The sequence below is a fragment of the Haliotis rubra genome, unplaced genomic scaffold (assembly GCF_003918875.1).
Source record: "Haliotis rubra isolate DU_JTF1 unplaced genomic scaffold, ASM391887v1 Scf100, whole genome shotgun sequence".
Lineage (NCBI taxonomy): Eukaryota > Metazoa > Mollusca > Gastropoda > Lepetellida > Haliotidae > Haliotis > Haliotis rubra.
This window is the reverse complement of record NW_025764893.1, coordinates 1079851-1104685: the sequence shown is the minus strand read 5'-3', so window position 1 is coordinate 1104685 and position 24835 is coordinate 1079851. Positions and strand designations below refer to the sequence as shown.

At 41.4% G+C, this 24835-nt stretch overlaps 1 protein-coding gene across 1 annotated transcript in view; it reads right to left on the bottom strand.

Annotated features, from left to right (window-relative positions):
• Window positions 1-24835, bottom strand: part of LOC124266637 (beta-adrenergic receptor kinase 2-like) — a 127210-nt gene that overhangs the window by 4738 nt on the left and 97637 nt on the right. Inside the window, exons 7-18 of the mRNA XM_046701441.1 lie at window positions 24391-24442; window positions 23081-23172; window positions 22438-22537; window positions 14809-15021; window positions 12866-12960; window positions 4351-4458; window positions 3935-4001; window positions 3430-3530; window positions 2381-2543; window positions 1923-2085; window positions 1180-1334; window positions 203-319 (exon numbers count right to left, since the gene is read on the bottom strand). Of these exons, the coding sequence (XP_046557397.1) occupies window positions 203-319; window positions 1180-1334; window positions 1923-2085; window positions 2381-2543; window positions 3430-3530; window positions 3935-4001; window positions 4351-4458; window positions 12866-12960; window positions 14809-15021; window positions 22438-22537; window positions 23081-23172; window positions 24391-24442 (1426 nt within the window). The remainder of the gene's footprint in view (window positions 1-202; window positions 320-1179; window positions 1335-1922; window positions 2086-2380; window positions 2544-3429; window positions 3531-3934; window positions 4002-4350; window positions 4459-12865; window positions 12961-14808; window positions 15022-22437; window positions 22538-23080; window positions 23173-24390; window positions 24443-24835) is intronic.

The following is a 24835-nucleotide window of genomic DNA, read 5'->3' as shown; positions in this document are numbered from 1 at the left end:
ACACTCACTCACTCACTCACTCAAAAGTTGACAAGAAAAAAACATTGGTTCACCCGAAATGTATGAGAACATTAATTGTGTTTATGTAACGGCATCACTGAATGTTGTTTTATATGCCACCAAAGTCACCACCATTAAGCTATTTCTGTTGAATCAACATATGAACCATACAAGCGGACAGACTGACAACACAATTACTCACTGGTGAGGTAATTATGATCTTCTGGTCATTCTTCAACTGCATCACAATACAGTTCTCAGTTTTGTTCAGTTTCTGAAAGTCAGGATACACCTCCTTGATGTCAAACATGGACACGAGCTGCAACACAAGCAAAAACAGTCATAAAAGTGTCACTGCTTATTTCAATACCATCACTCTGAACAAAAGCCAAGCACGCATCTTTTAGAACACTAATGGGGAAAATGAACATGTCTAAAAACATTTTTGGCCTGGCCTTGTGGTGCAATAAGGACTTTCAACAATATTGTTTCATTTAAAAACATGGTGTAGCCCTCAGGAATCTCCACACACCCCGACATTAAATCCACCGCTGTCTTATTTCATCAGCATGGCCTACCTTTCTGAGGAAGGCTCTAGCTGTAATATCATCCAGTAATGTTATGAATAGGCTACACAACATTTGACAGGGATATTCAGAGAGTGGGACTTGAAGGTGTCATATCAGCTGCTTGGAGAAGTTGTCATACAAACAGTATCCCATACTGCCACACAACTGGAGCATGTTGAGCTTCATCTAAAGTTTCTAAAGGTGTGTACACATTTCAAATTCACCAGCTGCTGACCTCCAGTTACACAGCAGTATGAGTGAGTGAGTTTAGTTTTACGCCACACTCAGCAATATTCCAGCTATATGGCGGCGGTCTGTAAATAATCGAGTCTGGACCAGACAATCCAGTGATCAACAGCATGAGCATCGATCTGCGCAATTGGGAACTGAGGACATGTGTCAACCAATTCAGCGAGCCTGACCACCCGATCCCGTTAGTCACCTCTTACGACAAGCATAGTCGCCTCTTGTAGCAAGCGTGGGTTGCTGAAGACCTATTTTACCCCGGATCTTCACGGGCCCATAGCAATAGGAAATAGGCCAGTATTGACCTCGTATGAGTAGGATAGTCCAGCTAAGCTAGGTACACTGCTCTCTACTAACTACTAACCTCTACTCCTTTGCTACGGACCACTTGACTGTCACGATTTTTGTGGTAGAACTCAAGTCTGTTGGGGTAGAGCTTCAGGTGTTTCTTCTGCCAAGTCTGCAGGAACGGACCTCCCAATTTGAGAACCTCACCCTCCACGATACAGTCTGTCGGGCCTGCTGAAACAGGGGTGCTCACTCAGATGCACAGACAAAACAGCTTCCCTAAAACCCCCTTCAACATAAGTAATTTCTACTAGCATCCTGCTTCAATGGCACTTGCTCAGATACACAATTACTTTCCACCAGCACACTGCCCAATGGGCGCTCACTTTGACAGATATACCAGGGCTCCAGATAAGTTTTCATGATCAGGAGTACGTACTCCTTATTTTTCAATATAGGAGTACTGGAAAACAATAAGAGTACTGAATGGAATTTAATGGAGTATCAGTAATCTTGTGTTTCGTTTCATATATGCACCACAACATTGCTACTATTGTGGAAACAGGTCAGTACACAATAAAACAATACTTTTTTCAGATAAATACGTCTGTAGAAGATTCTAAGACCGTTCACCATGGCTGTGGTGCGTATCTGCTACATTTTCTAAACTATTTCCTATCGTATCACGCTTATTTTATATCCGTACATACGGCCCTCATCTGGAGCCCTGCATACACATTCAAGAGCTTACATGAATGTCCATTACTATTACTATTGGAAACTGTTACAAGGCTCCACTGATCTAACCGGTCGCCTTACCGGCATCAATGTCATCAATCTTAGGTTTCTGTTTCCTCTTCTGCTCAATCTTGTCTGTGTCCCCATTGATGGCGTCAAACACAGTCTCTGCCACTTCCTGTTGCCAGCGCTCGGATACGACCAACGGGAAATTCTGGTACAGGCCCTGGTCAGCTTCAGTCAGCTGAAAAGGTCAAGGTCAGATCTGTTCTTTGCGGATCACTACACAATGTGACATTCAATCAAAGCTCTTTATAAGCTCAACATTTTTTAGTAAATGAAAATAAACCCATCAAATATTCCTAATAACATCCTAGGTCTTCACAACCTAACCTCAGCTTATATGGATGTTGCAGTGTTAAGCCCAACTAACCCACTCAGTGTCTCTCACAGACCTCGTCAGGATATGGCTGAAATATTGCTGATGTGACGTTAAATATTAACTCACTCACTCTCTCACAGACAGGTGTGCATCTCACCTTGATGCCTTTAGTGTCCTCTTCATCAAAGGATCCAATGTCAAATGCGTCTGCAGCGTTGACCTCCCCTTTAGGGGGTATGAGAGGTGGTGGGTACTTCTGCAGATACACCTGGGTCCAGTCAATTCCCTTGAAGAATGGATGTTCCTTCACCTCTTGAGCCCTGCAACACAACATATTAGGCCATGACAAATGTATCTTCACATTGGACCCCACATGGGTACAATGTGTGAAGCCCATTTCTGGTGTCCCTGCCGTGATATTACGGGAATATTGCTAAAAGCGGCGTAAAACCAAACTCAGTCAGTCTTGGCTGGAATGGTTATACAAATGTTGGACAGTGACGCAAGAGTTACCTCCCTTATGACAGTCTGGGACACGACATACCTTCCTCAAATGCTTATTACATAATCCTTCACTATGTACTGACTATACTGGGTGAGTGAGTGATCTGGGTTTAGCATTGAGGTACATGTCTCATTGTGCCTTGTGTGAGCATGGATTTACACTGCCTCTTGTACAATTCTTGCAAGGTACACCAGGTATGGTCTTCACCATATCCATCATCAAACCATCTCACCACCTCTAATCAATAATCCTATACAATGTACTGTGTTGATAAAGCATGTGAAATATATAACCTGTGTATTCCTGTCACTCTAAACACAAATCCAGTTTACTCATCTATACTTTGACTACAAAGAGTTTTCAGGCTCTTGGCAATCACACTATCAATGGCCACACTGAAACTGATATCTACACATGGCTGACATAGTTGCCATTCAATCCTCAACCTAGGTGACCATCCAATCTGAAGGGGCGGTGGGGTAGCCTAGTGGTTAAAACGTTGGCTCGTCACGCCGAAGACCCGGGTTCGAATCCCCACATGGGTACAATGTGTGAAGCCCATTTCTGGTGTCCCCCGACGTGATGTTGCTGGAATATTGCTAAAAGCGGCGTAAAACCAAACTCAGTCAGTCCAATCTGAAAGGTTGATATTGTTACAGGCATGGGTAAATCCTGCTTGTCTTAAACAGAAACTCGCGTACCCACGTCCTCGACATCCAAGTCTCTCTTCAACATCTCGCTTCAGCAAGCCCTCGAGCACGCTCTTCATCTCTGGGGACATGGAGTCAGGGAGCTCCACATTCTACAACAACAGGGGCAGATGATTACACATGGGGCACGAATTACAGCTGGACCTCTCAAAGAATGTCTACATAAATAATACCATACTGTATTTTGTGATTTCAGTCACTAAGCCAGATCCTAACACATTACATTCTACGGAAATTAATATTTGGAGACTGTGGAGTATAAGTTGACTCAGATGGCCAAATTTGTCATGTTTTAAAACTGTGTTTGAATTTAACAGTGTGATGTTCGTTTGGGTTTGGGTTTTTTGTATTGTTGTTTTGTAATGTCTTTTATTGTTTGTACTGTTTGTGTTGTGTTGTGTTGTGTTGTGTTACAGCTGTGTTCCCTCATAACTCAGTGCACTATGAATCAATCAGTGAGACTACATGTAGCTACATTTTTCAGCCAATCACACACCATGGTCATTGTCATACGGTCAATCTCATGCTTGTCTTTGGTCTTGTGTTGTCTGAAGGGGCTGTGTCTGAAAGGAATATAAAACACATAATTTTAGTGCAATTTGGGGAGTTAATATTCAATTGCATGCTTGTTGGTCAGGCTTGCTGATATGGTTGACATATGTCATCATCTGTGTAGATCGATGCTCATGATGTTGATCACTGGATTGTCTGGTCCAAACTTGATTATTTACACAACACTGCCATACAGCTGGAATACTGCTGAGTGCAGCGCTGAACAACAAACAAATCTAACGCTAAATAAAGAATGTAACATGATAGACTAAGAAGAAACACATTCCAACCACTGGTTGACAGTATAAAGACAATGTCCTATTCATCATTGATCTATCAATGAAGTTGGGCGACACCTACCCTTTGAGTAACTTGTAGAGCATGCAGCCGAAGGAGAACCAGTCAGCGCTGGAATCATATGCAGTTCCCTTGTGCAACACCTCAGGAGCCATGTACCCGTGTGTACCACTGAAACAAGATACTTATAGTGAAGGGCATTGTACCACGTGCAACATGGAGCAATGTACCAGTGTGTACCACTGAAACAAGATACTTATAGTGAGGAGCAATGTACCATGTGCAACACTGAGTCATGTACCAGTGTGTACCACTGAAACAAGATACTTATAGTGAAGGGCATTGTACCATGTGCAACATGGAGCAATGTACCAGTGTGTACCACTGAAACAAGATACTTATAGTGAGGAGCAATGTACCATGTGCAACATTGAGTCATGTACTCGTGTGTACCACTGAAACAAGATACTTATAGTGAAGGGCATTGTACCATGTGCAACATGGAGCAATGTACCAGTGTGTACCACTGAAACAAGATACTTATAGTGAGGAGCAATGTACCATGTGCAACATTGAGTCATGTACCAGTGTGTACCACTGAAACAAGATACTTATAGTGAAGGGCATTGTACCATGTGCAACATGGAGCAATGTACCAGTGTGTACCACTGAAACAAGATACTTATAGTGAGGAGTAATGTACCATGTGCAACATGGAGCAATGTACCAGTGTGTACCACTGAAACAAGATACTTATAGTGAGGAGCCATAAAAGTTTGTGCAAGATGGAGCCATGGACCAGTGTGTATCACTGAAACAAGATACTTATAGTGAGGAGCCATGAAAGTTTGTGCAAGATGGAGCCATGTACCAGTGTGTATCACTGAAACAAGATACTTATAGTGAAGGACAATGTACCATGTGCAACATGGAGCCATGTATCTGTGTGTACCACTGAAACAAGATACTTATAGTGAGGAGCAATGTACCATGTGCAACATGGAGCCATGTACCAGTGTGTACCACTGAAACAAGATACTTATAGTGAGGAGCAATGTACCATGTGCAACATGGAGCCATGTATCTGTGTGTACCACTGAAACAAGATACTTATAGTGAGGAGCAATGTACCATGTGCAACATGGAGCCATGTACCAGTGTGTACCACTGAAACAAGATACTTATAGTGAGGAGCAATGTACCATGTGCAACATGGAGCCATGTATCTGTGTGTACCACTGAAACAAGATACTTATAGTGAGGAGCAATGTACCATGTGCAACATGGAGCCATGTACCAGTGTGTACCACTGAAACAAGATACTTATAGTGAGGAGCCATGAAAGTTTGTGCAAGATGGAGCCATGGACCAGTGTGTATCACTGAAACAAGATACTTATAGTGAGGAGCAATGTACCATGTGCAACATGGAGCAATGTATCTGTGTGTACCACTGAAACAAGATACTCATAGTGAGGAGCAATGTACCATGTGCAACATGGAGCCATGTACCAGTGTGTACCACTGAAACAAGATACTTATAGTGAGCAGCCATGAAAGTTTGTGCAAGATGGAGCCATGGACCAGTGTGTATCACTGAAACAAGATACTTAGAGTAAGGAGCAATGTACCATGTGCAAGATGGAGCAATGTATCTGTGTGTACCACTGAAACAAGATACTTATAGTGAGGAGCAATGTACCATGTGCAACATGGAGCAATGTACCAGTGTGTACCACTGAAACAAGATACTTATAGTGAGGAGCAATGTACCATGTGCAACATGGAGCCATGTATCTGTGTGTACCACTGAAACAAGATACTTATAGTGAGGAGCAATGTACCATGTGCAACATGGAGCCATGGACCAGTGTGTATCACTGAAACAAGATACTTAGAGTAAGGAGCAATGTACCATGTGCAACATGGAGCAATGTATCTGTGTGTACCACTGAAACAAGATACTTATAGTGAGGAGCCATGAAAGTTTGTGCAAGATGGAGCCATGGACCAGTGTGTATCACTGAAACAAGATACTTATAGTGAGGAGCAATGTACCATGTGCAACATGGAGCAATGTATCTGTGTGTACCACTGAAACAAGATACTTATAGTGAGGAGCAATGTACCATATGCAACATGGAGCTATTACTTATATATATAGTGAGGAGCCATGAAAGTTTGTGCAAGATGGAGCCATGGACCAGCAACCAGCAATGCCTCAGTAACCATCTATTGAATAGTCTAGACAAATTAAGAAATCTTGTTCAAGCAAGACAAACTACAAACTCAATTTCTTTCAAATCCTCTGATTGTCCTCTTTACTGGTTTTGAAAAATATAAAGGAATGCCTTAGGCTGTGAATACACAATCACATTTTACAATCTTGCAGGCTGATGACAGAAGGCATCGATGACATTGTTTGAACTTTTCCCAAAAACCAGGCCAGGTTCCATGTTATTCCCACAGCATGACAACATTCTAGTCCATGTCACTATGCCATGGTGTTGTAATGCCATCAGCATCTAACTCCATTACAACTAATTGAGTGTTAACCTTTCAGAAATACACACACTGTATCTATATCCAGAACTGGGTCTCAATGATGGGTCTCCTCTGTGTGATAGTTGCCTAATCAATGCAACGCAACAATTTGCTTACTTCTCACTGAATGTCAGTGAATCATGCGTTTGATATTTGTCAAGATTTATATTCTGCTTTTCAATTTGTCATTACTAATTGTTATTATTGTGATCCCTAAAGAACAATGTGCACAGAAAAACACACGGAAGACCATGTATTCTTAAGAACACTTTACAGAGTAGCTTTTCTGTCTGTCAAAGGTGGTCAAACCCGTGTGATCCCAGAATTTAAATGTGCATCGGTATTCAAACAGAAGGAGCGGTTGGGTAGCCTTGTGGTTACAGCATTCGGTTGTCACGCTGAAGACCCAGGTTTGATTCCCCACATGGGTACAGTGTGTGAAACCCATTTCTGGTGTTCCCAGCCATGATATTGCTGGAATATTGTTAAAAGCGGCGTAAAACTAATCTCACAGACTCAAACAGCAGAAACATTTAAATTTTATCTAACCTTGTTATTAACCTTGACATTCAAGTTAGACGACACACAAGCACAAGCACTGTGCACCTCAGCACATAATTTTTTGGCACATTCTCATGTTCATCTGGCCTGAAATGCTTGCTCTCTGTTAGGAGGTGAGGTGAAATTGGGTTTAATGTCGTACTTGAGAATATTTCGCTCATATGACGACGTGCATGCGTGTGTATGTGTATGTGTGACTGCTTGTACTAGCCCAGACTGAAGCTGGTTTTATAGTGCTAGCTCACTGAGATACCATGCCACAGTGAAGCATGAATACCCCACTCAGACACATTATACTGACTCCGAGCCGACCAGTCCTTGTTGTACCCATTAATGCCGAGCGCCAGGCAGGGACCAACAAGTACCATATTTTAATGTCTTTTGGTATGACGCAGTCGGGGATCGAACCCCGCGACCTTCCGCTCTCCGGGCGGACGCTCTAACCACTACACCACGGAAGCGGTCGCTCTCTGTTAGGAACCATTTAGTAAACCATAATGTAAAAAGAATACTGCAGTCAACTAACACTTGTTACTTTGACCAAAAGTGCATCCCCCATTTAAAACTATGGTACCAGTATTAACATCACCACCAGAGAAGGTTGTTCGTTCAAGATTCAGATTAGCTCCTGTCGAGATTAGGGTTTTGACAAAATGCTCCAACAGCTAACTTGTGTGCTTTGCATGATGTCTAGTAGCTCACGACTTACAACACTGATTTATTGTCTAGACAGATCAATAAAGTTCATGCAAATATCCTCCTTCAGATTTCCTAATTTCCTTCCTAGTCGAATACCTGTGCCACTGCTATACACATTTCCACCGATGGAGGGCTACTTTCATTGACCCAAGTTTCACACACTCTCAACAACAGGACTGAAAGAATGATGTGTTTGGCATGGAGTGACTCAATGTTTATTTATGCTTCAGACAGCACTATTCTACTTTTGTCACGGCCAACCGTAAATAGTCTAGTCTGAGCCATGAAGCCACATGTACTGAATCGACGGGAGTTCAGTATCACACTTTGAGCCAGGCAACACAGTATGCCCACCTGGCCTAACTCATAGGAAGAGATCTGTAGGGACATATTGTGCTACAGAATCCCACAAGGTGCATGGCTTGTGTTGGCAGTGATCGGAATCATTATGCTCTGCTGTTGAGTCAAAGTTAAGGTTGGCAGAGGCTGACTATATGACAGACCAGGAGCTGACCGGGAGTTTTGTAGAAGGTGATCAGCCAGAAGTTGTCGAGCAGCTGGCAAGATGACTGACCAGCTTTCTAGAAGGTGACTGACCAGTAGCTGACCAGCTTTCCAGAAGGTGACTGACCTGGGTGCCATTATACAAAGCGATCTTAGGGCTAACTCCCATACCTTCACATAGACTTATGGTAGTTTTAGCACTAAGGTTGTTTTGTACAACAGGACCCAGGAGCTGACCAGCTTTCTAAAAAGTGACTGACCAGGAGTTGACCAGCTTTCTAGAAGGTGACAGACCAGGAGCTGACCAGCTTTCTAGAAGGTAACTGACCAGGAGTTGATCAGCTTTCTAGAAGATGACTGACCAGAAGCTGACCTGCTTTCTAGAAGGTGACAGACCAGGAGTTGACCAGCTTTCTAGAAGGTGACTGAACACAAGCTGACCAGCTTTCTAGAAGGTGACTGACCAGGAGCTGACCAGCTTTCTAGAAGGTGACAGATCAGGAGCTGACCAGCTTTCTAGAAGTTGACTGACCAGGAGCTGTCCAGCTTTCTAGAAGGTGACTGACCAGGAGCTGACCAGCTTTCTAGAAGTTGACTGACCAGGAGCTGACCAGCTTTCTAGAAGGTGACAGACCAGGAGCTGACAAGCTTTCTAAAAGGTGACTGACCAGAAGCTGACCAGTTTTAAAGAAGGTGGCTGATCAGGAGCTTACCAGCTTTCTAGAAGGTAACTGACCAGAAGATGACAAGCTTTCTGGAAGTTGACTGAAAAGGTGCTGACCAGCTTTCTAGAAGTTGACTGACCAGGAGTTGGCCAGCTATCTAGAAGGTGACTGACCACAAGCTGACCAGCTTTCTAGAAGGTGACTGACCAGGAGCTGACCAGCTTTCTAGAAGGTGACTGACCAGGAGCTGACCAGCTTTCTAGAAGTTGACTGACCAGGAGCTGGCCAGCTATCTAGAAGGTGACTGACCAGGAGCTGACCAGCTTTCTGGAAGTTGACTGAAAAGGTGCTGACCAGCTTTCTAGAAGGTGACAGACCAGGAGCTGACCAGCTTTCTAGAAGTTGACTGACCAGGAGCTGGCCAGCTATCTACAAGGTGACTGACCAGAAGCTGACCAGCTTTCTGGAAGTTGACAGACCAGGAGCTGACCAGCTTTCTAGAAGGTGACTGACCAGGAGCTGACCAGCTTTCTGGAAGTTGACTGACCAGGAGCTGACCAGCGTTCTCGAAGGTGACTGACCAGCTTTCTAGTAGGTGACTGACCAGGAGCTGACCAGCTTTCTAGAAGTTGACTGACCAGGAGCTGACCAGCTTTCTGGAAGTTGACTGACCAGGAGCTGACCAGCTTTCTAGAAGGTGACTGACCAGGAGCTGACCAGCTTTCTGGAAGTTGACTGACCAGGAGCTGACCAGCGTTCTAGAAGGTGACTGACCAGGAGCTGACCAGCTTTCTGGAAGTTGACTGACCAGGAGCTGACCAGCTTTCTAGAAGTTGACTGACCAGGAGCTGACCAGCTTTCTGGAAGTTGACTGAAAAGGAGTTGACCAGCTTTCTAGAAGGTGACTGACCAGGAGCTGACCAGCTTTCTGGAAGTTGACTGACCAGGAGCTGACCAGCGTTCTCGAAGGTGACTGACCAGCTTTCTAGTAGGTGACTGACCAGGAGCTGACCAGCTTTCTGGAAGTTGACTGACCAGGAGCTGACCAGCTTTCTGGAAGTTGACTGAAAAGGAGCTGACCAGCTTTCTAGAAGGTGACTGACCAGGAGCTGACCAGCTTTCTGGAAGTTGACTGACCAGGAGCTGACCAGCGTTCTCGAAGGTGACTGACCAGCTTTCTAGTAGGTGACTGACCAGGAGCTGACCAGCTTTCTAGAAGTTGACTGACCAGGAGCTGACCAGCGTTCTAGAAGGTGACTGACCAGGAGCTGACCAGCTTTCTGGAAGTTGACTGACCAGGAGCTGACCAGCGTTCTAGAAGTTGACTGACCAGCTTTCTGGAAGTTGACTGAAAAGGAGCTGACCAGCTTTCTAGAAGGTGACTTACCAGGAGCTGACCACACATTTTCTAGAACTTAAAAAAAAAGGGGTGCACATACTTTTCAGCTCCCCTGCTAGACCCTCCAGTTCTTACCCATGCCCTGTATATATAGAAAGTATATAATGACGAACTGAGATGAACAGGTCCACCCCACCAATCCCAAAGAAAACAAATTGTCACCTTTCATACCAAATGACAAGCACACGGTCTCCTACAGATGCATTTCAATTCAATAAATGACCTACAGAAACCATTCTCCATGCAGTATGACTTTTATAGTTTGTTAAACTCACATTTGATGAACATCACTAAGGTGTCAGTGAGTGGATTTGTAGCCTGTTTTACAAATATTTCAGAAATGTCAGAGCCGGGTACATCAGAAATTGACATAAAAAAGGTATCCATGTTGGGAACAATGAAACTTTGGCCTCACATGTCCGCTCTATTGTCATGTCCCCTCCCCCAGCCACAACCTTTATTAACAGAAAGATTCTTTTTACTACAAGAGGATCCTTATAAACCATATTTCACTGGTCCTCAGAGTTTGTAGATAGTCCTGCTTAATCAAGCCAGAAATAGTTACAGTGTATACATACTCCACCTTATTCAGTTCTAATTCAGATCTGCGATTGTTTGATGTTTCCTTGTCCTTAGCACAATCTGTTAGTCACAGGCCAGCAAACTATAGTCCGTTTGGCTCAAAAGCGGACCGATGAATTGCAATCTAACTCAAAAACTAATAAACATAAAATACTCAATGAAACGCTGATCATAATCAAAACATCATACCCACTCTGTGAGGTTTTTGCAGAATTTTTGTCCTAAAAATTAAAAAGTTGTTTCACAATCTATCATTAAAATATTGACACAGTTCACTATTTGTTACGAGAGAGGAGTGCAGAGAAAGGGACAGCCAGGTGTTCGAGAACGGATGGAGACGGCACAGCACAGGTTAATGAATAAATAACTTTGTCTGTGAACGTGCTTCTCGAACACCTGGCTGTCCCTTTCTCTGCACTCCTCCCTCGTAACAAACAGTGAACTGTGTCAATATTTTAATGATAGTTTGTTAAACAACTTTTTTATTTTTAGGACAAAAATTCTGCAAAAACCTCACAGAGTGGGTATGATGTTTTGATTATGATCAGCGTTTCATTGAGTATGTTATGTTTATTAGTTTTCGAGTTAGATTGCAATTCATCGGTCCGCTTTTGAGCCAAACAGACTGTAGTGTGAATTAAGAAGGAAAGCTCCTTCTACAATCACTTGGACATTGTGACTCAGTGTCCATGTGGTTCTATCCATCCATCCACCATGGTTAAATCAGTCATCAGATAGGCCTTAAAGCTGTACAAGTGACACGAGATTCGTCTCCCTTGAAAGGTTTTCGACAGCACCAATCGATCATTGTTACATGTCACCTAGCTAATTGATTGATGCTGCAGTTTACATATTAATGACTTCCCAATTAGAGGTTGATTAACAAGAGACACTTCAATAGTTAAGTCTAACAGTGTTGTGAATACCTAACCAAGGTTCCACAAGCCATTAACAATGCTAACACTACTGTCATCTAGTATGAGAGTTACAATAGTCTTCTCACTAACATTACTCTGTGGAATGGGGAACTGTACAGTAGACCAACATTATTACACCAAGTTAATAATACTTCCCCGAAGATTGGGGTTTTAATCACTGGCTTGGTTAAAACATAAATACTCATCATTACTCTAAAGTCCTATAAAGGTAATAAATGTGTTTAGACACAAATAATCAAATTCAATCTGTTGACAAATCTGACATAATAATATAATATTAGATTCTGTATTGTGTATGTTCTTCAAATGAGATCAGTTTCGCCGAACTGGGAGCAAATAATTTTGCTCAAGGTTTCACAAGAATAAACATATTTGTTAATCATAAAACAATTGCTATACAAAAATTGTTTTAAATAACCAAGTGTTTGGTGTCCTTTCAAAGAAGACCGAATATCTTGAAGGAGTGTAAGAACATTCTAGGCCTTCATCCTGACCCCTGAATATAAAATGATTGTCCCCACTTGTGATCATCTCCCCATCCCTGGCCAGGCAATTGCCATACCCATGTGGAGGAAGGCTACTGAAGATAAGACAGACTTGGGGAACATTAATGTATCACCTGACCCCTGACCCCCGGCTAGTCTGTTCACCAGCGCTGTCTAGGCAGATGATTCCAGACATACTTACACACTGGCGTGTGGCTTTTTCTTGGAGAAATCACACGCCAACCCGAGATCTGAGATTCGTACATGTCCATTTTCGTCAAGGAGTATGTTTGCCGGCTGCAAAGAAACATAATGGCTTTTAATTCCATATTATGAGAGATTTCCACTCTGATATGATATCAACTTACAACCTGCTAAATGAGTGAATGTATTTTCTGGAGGAGCAGCCATATTGCTTTCATATCAAAGCATCCTTCAGCATGTAACCGTTGGAGAAGGTAAACCAGTGGTTGAAAGCATGAGCACCAACTGTTGACACGTTTCTTCAATGCAGCACAACTGCAAGTTACATTCATTCCACTGGTCCTATCATCATGGGGCTGATACCAACAAAATACAATACCAGTTGCCTCTTCAAATACCAAGTAACTCTCCTGTTCTTGAGTGAGTGAGTGAGTGAGTGAGTTGGGCTTAATGCCGCTATGAACAGAATTCCAGTAATAAAATAGCATTACAACATACTGGGGGAGGAAACGTCAGCAAAATTATTGAAAGGAGCCTGAAGTGATGCAGGTCTCGGATGTTTACCAGCTTGGTGAAATCTGTAACTCGGGGGATGGTTCCTGTGCTTGAACATTCACAAAGTTTAAATACAAGGGTGTCTGGTGAGGGATGAGCTGGGTCGAATGTGGGTTATTACTGCACTTCAGACCACTGCATCTAAGTAAAATGTGGGGGAATTCAGGAAGCAATGGAGATATATGATTTGGCCAAATAAAAAAAATGTTGTGGTTCCAATTACACCTCTTTAAAATTTAGGGTAGGTAGGTAGGAAGGAATGATTTTTTATACATTTTTTTTAGAAGTAAAGTACGAACTAATAACACATTTATCAATGTGTAATTGTTTATTCAATCAAGCTTGCAGCCATCATGTTGTCTTTCTCTATCAGAAAGACCGATGTCCGTTGGTGCCAGGAAAAAACAATGGTATCTGAAAGCTTATTTTATTCATACCTTGTAAAAAAACTAGAGTCAGCACCAGAAATCAAGGGTCGGACGGGTAATCGGAACCACAGCATTTTATTTTTAGGCCTTACAAGTGTGGTAAAACCCATCTGGGCAAGAGCAGTGCTTACAGACCTAGGGACATGATCTGGATGTGGATTCACACTAGCAGATCATGAGATTGGCAATCTAAGTGAATTGCGGTGAATTAGGCACTCGTGCCCAGCTGAAACAAGGGTGTGTCTGTTGGTAAAGACACTACTGTACTCTACATATCTGAAAACAAGAGCTTGGCTATTCTTTTAACACAAGGGCATGGCTATTCTCTTAACACAAGAGCATGTCTGTTTTCTTAACACAAGAGCATGGCTATTCTCTAAACACAAGACAGGGATAGAAATAAAAAAAAATTCTAAGTGTGCCTTAGGGCACCAGATAAATATTTTCGGTTTGCCTTTCAGAAATCAAGTATGCCCACTTGTTTTTAGAATAAATGACAATGATGATGATCATTTGAAATTTATTGTTAAATAAAGAACTGGGTTTATGAGCAAAACTAAATGTGAGTTATGTCTCAAAAAAATTAGGCATGTCAAAAGGTCACCGAGAACATTTTTCAGCCATGACATTTCAGTATTTACTGTGCCATGGCACACTATATATGGGGTATTTTAAAACCTGCAAGAGCATGTCTGTTTTCTTAACACAAGAGCATGGGTATTCTCTAAACACAAGACCATGGCTATTCTCTAAACACAAGACCATGGCTATTTTCTAAACACAATAGCATGGCTATTATCTGAACACAAGAGCATGTCTGTTTTCTTACCAAAATACCATGGTTATTCTCTAAGTACGAGAGCACATCTCTTCTTAAAAGAACAAGATCACGTCCATTTTTTAACACAAAAGCAAGTGACTGCGACATGAACGAACAAAGCTTCAACTTCCTGCTCACCTTGAGATCTCGATACACCACAAAGCGACTGTGCATGTGTTCCAGGCCGAGGATGACCTCTGTGGCGTAGAAGCGCACTTCCTTCTCTGTGAAGACGCCATGTTGGGACAGATGGTAATGCAAGTCCCCTCCATTCATCAAATCCAGGATGAAGCACAACTTCTCCGGTGTTTGAAATGCATATGTCATACACACAATGAAGGGACTTCCATCCTGAAACAAACATTACTATATGTCATACACACAATGAAGACACTTCCGTCCTGAAACAAACATTAGCATATGTCATACACACAATGAAGGCACTTCCATCCTGAAACAAACATTAGTATATGTCATACACACAATGAAGGCACTTCCATCCTGAAACAAACATTAGTATATGTCATACACACAATGAAGGCACTTCCTTCCTGAAACAAACATTAGTATATATATAGCCATGCTATTGTGTTTATATATAGTATATATGAGTTTTTGTTTAGGATTATGTGTCGACAGCCTTAGTATGTTTGTCTTACACACAATGAAGACACTTCCATCCTGAAACAACCATTAGTATATGTCATACACACAATGAAGACACTTCCATCCTGAAACAACCATTAGTATATGTCATACACACAATGAAGACACTTCCATCCTGAAACAACCATTAGTATATGTCATGCACACAATGAAGACACTTCCATCCTGAAACAACCATTAGTATATGTCATACACATAATGAAGACACTTCCATCCTGAAACAACCATTAGTTTATGTCATACATATAATGAAGGGACTTCCTGATGAAAATAGAGATAATGTTCCTCAAGAGATAAACTAACAAGTTTATAACATCCAGTTTGACAAAGACTGACTGAAGGGTTTTGGTGTATAATTATACAACAGCATTTTGAACAAGACCAGAATGTGATATTTCCAGATTACACAGGTTCCACTGTATATGATGACTTTTCTTTCTCAACACAGCCAGGGTCACTCTGTTAATAGACACCAGCCAAGGATGTGATATGCACAGTAGGCAAGTCAATGACACAGCAGCCATACTTGTCCACCACTGTAGCCAGGCCTCTATCCCTAAGTAATATTGTGGACTGTGTACAGGCCAACTTTTGTGCCACATGGCTTATTTGTGATTTCACTTTCTCAGCTAAGTACAGATTCTGGTACTTTTTGTTGGGTTGAGGGATTTGGACCCACATTCTCAGAGTCAGGCACCTAGTCGCCTACACACAAAGTCAGCCATCTAACCCTCTCAGCCACTACGACTTCCACAAAAATGGAAGCTGGACAACTTGTAGTCTAGATCTCGAGTCTTGTGTACCTCCGACAAGTGTGTTTTCAAGACCTATCATTGTCACAAAACGGCACTCAATGACATGCTCACTACTGTTTCATGCCTTCAACGACTGTTTCACCACACCCAGATTTACAACTGTACATCACAAAACAACATTCCTTCACCCTTACCCCCACTCCATAAGTTTTATACACCCATGGGGAATTCAATATAAAAAGGTTCAACTTCATATCAATCAGATGGGGCTTTTTTCAAAAGAGGACAAGACTTGTGAACTGAAATAACTTCACAGTATGAAACTCCATTAATGCAAGGCAGAAACTTTGATTCCTGATAAACAGTCAGGCTAAAATGAAGGGTGTCTGTCAATGATGCCCCTCGTACAGCTTCACATCCAACAGGACACATTAAGTCCTTTATATATGGACATATAACACTGTGCCATTAGGTTATTTTACCCTCAGTATTTATTCAGCAAAACAACCGATTGATTATGCTATTCCGGAAGGTTTCATGTGGGTGTTTAAACCTTTACTCGAGAGATATTGCCTCCATCGCCCCGCACTTCAAATACTTTGAAATCAACTACCACAGTGGCAGAATCAATGACATGTTATCACATATATTATAAGTCTGACAATTACACAGTTTCAAGGCTAAAAATAACCCGCCACTGTTCCCGTGTGTGGCCATGATGACACTTAGCTCAGCTTAATATTCACATCCAGACATTCAACTTTACTGGAGCTGCCATTGATTCAACACTTCTTGCCAAGGTCACCAGAGGCGATTTACATCAAGGTCACTACCTCTGACCTCCACCAAATACAATTTGTGCCGATGGTGTTGGTTATTCTATTCCCTGATTGGTTCATTTTGCATAAGTAACTGCTCCTGACCCAAGGGTTCTGCATCCGTCCGAAGTCGATACACAGATAAATGGGAGAATCACTGCGGACAGTTATGAGAATGGGGCTCTGCGATGCCAGTGAGATTGATTGGATTTCCAACCGATATTGGCACTCCAATGTTTTCAGTTTGATGTCTTCAAAGCATTGCTGATGTTTATTCATTTGGGTTGGCCAAACCAAACCTGTGTCTTGATTTCAAACATGTAAAGCATTCGAAAAGTCCAACATGTTCTTATGAAAGGAAAGCTCCGAATCAATGATACAAGCAACAGAAATCACAACACTGGCATTACTTGCTGAGGACAGTCTGGTTGCACAGCGGTTGATCGAACCCTGAATACGACTTTCAGCAAGTTTAATTTATATCACCCATGATCAACAATTTTCTCACCAAAGAAAATAATCTTCAAATTGAGAAACTGTTGGTCAACCGGGAAACACTGGTAAAAAAAGGCTACGTTGGTTTGTGTTACAGGTCATTTAGTACTTGCACATGGGTCATTTAGTACTTGCAAATAACTACTGTAGCAATATGAAGGACCTGAAATAAAATTAATCAAGGATTGGTGAGTTTGTTCTTAAAGTAAACTTTATCAGTATTGAAACAATTCCCCTTGCAACGTGTATTTCGAATCACGTGACAATAGGTCTGACAATTCTCCTTGCAACTGGTATGTCGTATCACCTGGTAACTGTTATATCATATTCCCTTGGAACTGCTATGTTGTATCCCGTGACAATAGGTGTGTCAAATCCCCTAACAACAGGTGTGTCAAATCCCATGACAATAGGTGTCATATCCCCTAACAACAGGTGTGTCAAATCCCATGACAATAGGTGTCATATCCCCTAACAACAGGTGTGTCAAATCCCATGACAATAGGTGTCATATCCCCTAATAACAGGTGTGTCAAATCCCATGACAATAGGTGTCATATCCCCTAATAACAGGTGTGTCAAATCCCATGACAATAGGTGTCATATCCCCTAACAATAGGTGTGTCAAATCCCATGACAATAGGTGTTGTCATATCCCCTAACAATAGGTCTGTCAAATCCCATGACAATAGGTGTCATATCCCCTAACAACAGGTGTGTCAAATCCCATGACAATAGGTCTCATATCCCCTAACAATAGGTGTGTCATATCCCATGACAATAGGTGTTGTCATATCCCCTAATAACAGGTGTGTCAAATCCCATGACAATAGGTGTCATATCCCCTAACAACAGGTGTATCATATCCCCTAACAACAGGTGTGTCATATGCCCTAACAATAGGTGTGTCATATCCCATGACAATAGGTGTCATATCCCCTAACAATAGGGGTGTCATATCCCCTAACAACAGGTGTGTCAAATCCCATGACAATAGGTGTCATATCCCCTAACAACAGGTGTGTCAAATCCCATGTCAATAGGTGTGTCAAATCCCATGACAATAGGTGTTGTCATATCCCCTAACAATAGGTGTGTCAAATCCAATGACAATAGGTGTCATATGCCCTAACAACAGGTGTGTCAAATCCCATGACAATAGGTCTCATAACCCCTAACAATAGGTGTGTCATATCCCCTAACAACAGGTGTGCCATATCCCCTAACAACAGTAGTGTCATATCCCCTAACAATAGGTGTGTCAAATCCCATGACAATAGGTCTCATATCCCCTAACAATAGGTGTGTCAAATCCCCTAACAATAGGTGTGTCATATCCCATGACAATAGGTGTTGTCATATCCCCTAACAATAGGTGTGTCAAATCCAATGACATTAGGTGTCATATCCCCTAACAACAGGTGTGTCAGATCCCATGACAATAGGTATCATATCCCATGACAATAGGTGTGTCATATCCCCTAACAACAGGTGTGTCATATCCCCTAAGAATAGGTGTGTCATATCCCCTAACAATTGGGGTGTCATATCCCCTAACAATAGGGGTGTCATATCCCCTAACAATAGGCGTGTCATATCCCATGACAATAGGTGTCATATCCCCTACCAATAGGTGTCCTATCCCCTAACGATAGGTGTCATATCCCCTAACAATAGGTGTGTCATATCCCCTAACAATAGGGGTGTCATATCCCCTAACAATAGGTGTGTCATATCCCATGACAATAGGTGACATATCCCCTAACAATAGGTGTCCTATCCCCTAACAATAGGTGTCCTATCCCCTAACAATAGGTGTGTCCTATCCCCTAACAATAGGTGTGTCCTATCCCCTAACAATAGGTGTCATATCCTCCAACAATAGGAGTCATACCCCCTAACAATAGGTGTCATATCCCCTAACAATAGGTATCATATCCCCTAACAATAAGTGTGTCAAATCCCTTGCAACTGTTATGTCATATACCCCTGTTATTTTGAAAATCATGGAGGGCTTATTCATCACTGAATGCAGATTCACAGAAATATTGTCCTCATTGATGATGACAGGTTAACAGCAATATTGTCACCATTGATGATGACAGATCAACAGCAATATTGTCACCATTGATGATGACAGATCAACAGCAATCTTGTCACTATTGATGATGACAGATCAACAGCAATATTGTCACCATTGATGATGACAGATCAACAGCAATATTGTCACCATTGATGATGACAGATCAACAGCAATATTGTCACCATTGATGATGACAGATCAACAGCAATATTGTCACCATTGATGATGACAGATCAACAGCAATATTGTCACTATTGATGATGACAGATCAACAGCAATATTGTCACCATTGATGATGACAGATCAACAGCAATCTTGTCACTATTGATGATGACAGATCAACAGCAATATTGTCACCATTGATGATGACAGATCAACAGCAATATTGTCACCATTGATGATGACAGATCAACAGCAATATTGTCACCATTGATGATGACAGATCAACAGCAATCTTGTCACCATTGATGATGACAGATCAACAGCAATATTGTCACCATTGATGATGACAGATCAACAGCAATCTTGTCACCATTGATGATGACAGATCAACAGCAATCTTGTCATTATTGATGATGACAGATCAACAGCAATCTTGTCACCATTGATGATGACAGATCAACAGCAATCTTGTCATTATTGATGATGACAGATCCACAGCAATCTTGTCATTATAGTTCACAATAAAATTGCAGTAGCATGGGGTCTTGATCCATTTTATATGTCTGTATTACCTAATTATGTGGAATTTTACATTCAATAAATTCACTTAAATTGATATCAGATGGATAAAGTTCTGTCACTTTTTTGTTACATAACCGATGCAAACAAATTCCAAAGTTTGTTCTGACAAGAGTTGAAGTCAATATGAAACAAGCATTACTTTTAGAAATACCAAAATATGTCATTCCCTGCATTGTTATTTGAAAGACAAATGGGCTGTGGGATGGTGACAATTTACTTGAAGCAAAGTCTATTCCATCAGGATTACTGCATCACAATTCAATTCTCTGTGAGACCAGTGTTATACATATTTGATATCAAGATTCACAATAGGATTTTATATGCAACTTTATGTCATTCATAAAATCTCTTCCAAGAGATCTTTCCCACTTTTTTTAATGAATTACTTCCATTTCTCCCTTGAGTTTATGTATATTCCATAGAAGCGTGTTCCCTTCGGAGCTATATTTAAACCTAATATCCCAGTTGCAGACATATATAGCACGAAGATTAATGCTTCTGGCTTATTGAATCCTAAAAGAAAACCCGCCTCTCCACACCAAGACCGTCTCAAAAGTCACCTTGACAGAAATGGAGGACAAACACTACCCATAGTGCCATGAACAATATGGCCACCACTTGCATCTAATTCTCATTCTTATGCCCCCCTCAGGAGAGTGAACTGGCTATAAACTAAAAGCAAAATGTCCGATAACTCATGAAATTTAAATGGACTCATTTCCCTACCGCCATCATATGTCATTTCTGGGTGAAAATATTGATGTCCGCAATGATTCAGTAATGCGCCCGAGCATAAAGATACATCCAATCACGGCAGCTGTTGAGTATCACACCTATACCTGGGCCCAACCGATACTGATACTAAAATAAAGGGCAATTACAAGAAACTAGCTACTAGTAACTAGTAACTTCGCTGATCACTAGTTTCATCAGCCTGCCGACTTATTGATTGGCTTGCTGGCTGGTAGCTACAACGTGCCGACCTCCAGCTACTCATTACTATTGATACTGTATCATTACACAATAACAGTTACATGGCAAAAGGGGATGGAACCGTGTAGCCATATTTGTAAAACATATTATCACATACTGAGCATTGTCTGTCAATATCTGGCTTTCACAAACAAGTAGCCACAGTTCTAAATATCCTGCCATTAGCTGTAAAATAATTGGTTATATACATCAGTGGCAAAGCACTAAGTGATACAGGCTGTCGAACAATGAAGCAGTACGCTGATGTCTATTTGTATTGGACACTGTTTAATAGACTGTTGGAACGGTTGTGTGAAAGCTTGCCCATCATACCAAACTGTATTGTTTAGAAACAAAGGTCCTGATATGATGTATGAAAACGTTTTCCCGTTTGCCGGAATAGACTGAATATTGACAGGTACAGAATGGATCTGGTAAATTTGATGGCTCTTGCTCCTGTGTTGGATAAAAATGTTGTATATTTTGATTTGTAAACAGAATCTGATCCTCGGGATGTGTAATCAAAGTAAAAATAACACTCAGGGATTCTAAGAAAAATACATTAGTCTCTCATCTAACATTTCTATGTATGACATGGTTTCAGAACATGGTGACCAGCAAAATAAAGAAAATGCTGGCAACATATTCTGATGACAAACCCAGTTTATGTAAGTGTAAGAATAAGAAAAGGGGACATGAAACTGACAGGCACAACTTATCTGTCATGTATTTTCAACAAAGGACAGATGTACCAGTCATCATGTTTTTACACTAAACGGCAGCCTAAAATTGATCATTAACTGAAAATCCTCTCATTACCTGACAAGAAACATCTACACAGTATATATATGGCCCACAGCCGTACTTGCAATATAGATGCTGTGTGGTGTGCTGCAAAAACCACACCCATATAACATGGAACAAGACTGCAGATACAAGTGATATCCTCTGTACACACACTTTGTATAGTTTGTGTCTGTTGGTTTAAAGTCACACTCATATTCCAGTGATATGATGGTGGCTTGTTATTGTGGCTTGACCAGACAATCCAGTGATCGATATAGTGAGCAACCATCCATGTCGTCGAGGTGACATGCTGTCAGTTACTTCACCAAGCACAACCACCATATCAAATCACTGGCCTACTACAACCAGAATAGGGTTCTGGAGACCAATTCTAAACATGTAATTCTGCTAGTTATTGATATATATCAGTTAACAAAAATGTACTCACCCCTGTACTGACTAATGACAACATTATCCTTTCATTCAGAGCTAATGTCTCTCCTCCCTTCATTTTAATTCTCTTCTTGTCCAGGCATTTCATTGCATACCTACAACATGGGACATGGAGGGTTAACATTGCAGAATGCATTAAGTAGATAAAATAGTGAACATCAACACTGCATTATAAAATAGTACATGTGGCATGGTGTTAACAATGCATACTTCTAACATAGGGGTAACACTGCACACATCTAACATAAGACAAGGTTTAATATAATTCTAACATAGGACACAGGGGTTAACATTGCATAATTTAACCAGGGGTTAACAATGCATGCGTCTGACACAGGACAAAGGGGGGTTGAGACTGCATAATCTTAAACTGGACACAGGGGTTAATACTGACAGAAGCTTGGGATCTCTCAAGTACAGTATATTGTTAATGCTGCATTTCATTTCAAATCACAGGATGTCATATGACATTCACAGGATCAAATGGCATGTGCATCACCTCGCTGAGAGCTTCAGACTGCAGAGGCACCTGGCGGACCTTCTCGTCCTGCTCAATATAGCCCTCCTCGACTGAACCTTCATTAATAATGTATTGCTTCAACTATGAATCAGCTGAAGTGATTTCCGCCATGACTTACATTTTGCCTGTATCTGCTTTTCTGCACCCGTAAACCTCGCCAAATCCCCCTCTGCCGATTATCCTATGTACACTGAAGTCATTCATTGTTAACTGGAAAGAAAACACATCATAGCAATTAGTGAATGAAACATTATTTAAGTAGGTATGAGTGAATGAGTTTGGCTTAATGCTGTTTTTAACAGTATTCCAGGCACATCACAGCATGTAAACTTTGGTGTAGAAGGAAAGCTTAAGCATGCTGCTGAGAAACACTAGTGAGTTTAGTTTTATGCCGCCTTTAGCAATATTCCAACAATATAACGGTGGGTGGACACCAGAAACTGACTTCAAACATAATGCCCAATTGAGGAAACACACCCGAGACTTCAGCGTGGCTAAGCTACCCCACTGCCAATCCAGACTTTCACACACAATCACAGTTGTCTTGCAACTCATCAGTTGAACTGCCTTACATGACAGTACTATCCGTGTCCCCTAACACATATAAACGGAACCCGCCTGCAGCATCTCCACAACATCTTTTGTTTGTAATTTAACGCCTCACTCAGCAATATTCCAGCTTTATGATGGCATCTGTAAATACTCGATCAACGAAACTGGTATGCGGTGACATGTCAACCAACTGCATGGGTTCCTGAAGACCAATTCTAACCTGGATCTTCAAGGGTCATCTTATCAAGTTATCATAGCTAAATAGCATCCAGCCTTCTAAAGGGAGGATATACTCACAGCCTGACCGTCAGCTGGCACATTATTATCAATGAAATGGTTAATAAGGTTCTCTTGCCCAAGGGTTCTTACAACGTCCTATACTATTACTTAAACCAACTAAAACGCCTCCGTGGTGTAGTGGTTAGAGCGTCCGCCGGAGAACGGATGGTCGCAGGTTCGATCCCTGACCGCGTCATACCAAAAGACGTTAAAATATGGTACTTGTTGGTCCCTGCCTGGCGCTCGGCAGTAATGGGTACAACAAGGACTGGTCGGCTCAGAGTCAGTATAATGTGTCTGAGTGGGGTATTAATGCTTCACTGCGGCATGGTATTTCAGTAAGCTAGCACTATAAAACCAGCTTAAGTCTGGGCTAGAACAAGCAGCCGCACATACACATACACACGCATGCACATCGTCATATGAGCGAAATATTCTCAAGCACGACGTTAAACCCAGTTTCACCTCACCTCACTTAAAACAACTGAAAGTTCACAGAGTTATTTCACATTACTATGTCTAATAGTTACAGTTAATGGAAATGAATCAAGTGTCTAAACTCCAAATGTTATTTCAAACAAACCCAACAATACTCACATTAATATTTAATTCTAAATTTTTCCACTGGCAAAACCTTGTGTATTTATCACTGAAAAACAAAAAAACAGACAATGCTTAAGTCATGATAAATGATCATTGGCTACTTTAGAGGCTTGACTGAAGAATGAATTTCTATGGACAGTTTTTAGTGGAAGGCATACTAGTACCCCCTTGAGAAAATCACACACACATGTTGTTTATACAGTCAAGTGTTCTCCCTGGCGCCTTGGCAGGAACCTCTTTCCAAAAGAACATTTTAAAGACTCAAAATTGATGTTCCAATTATTTACTTTTTTAAGCAGCATGTACACATACTTCCATATCAAATGTTTTCTACCTTACGACAAACAAAATATTTATTTTTACATAATCATGGTGTGTATGGAGTTACAAGTCAATGGGGATGTTATTTCCATTTGATGCTGCTTTCAGTAATATTCCC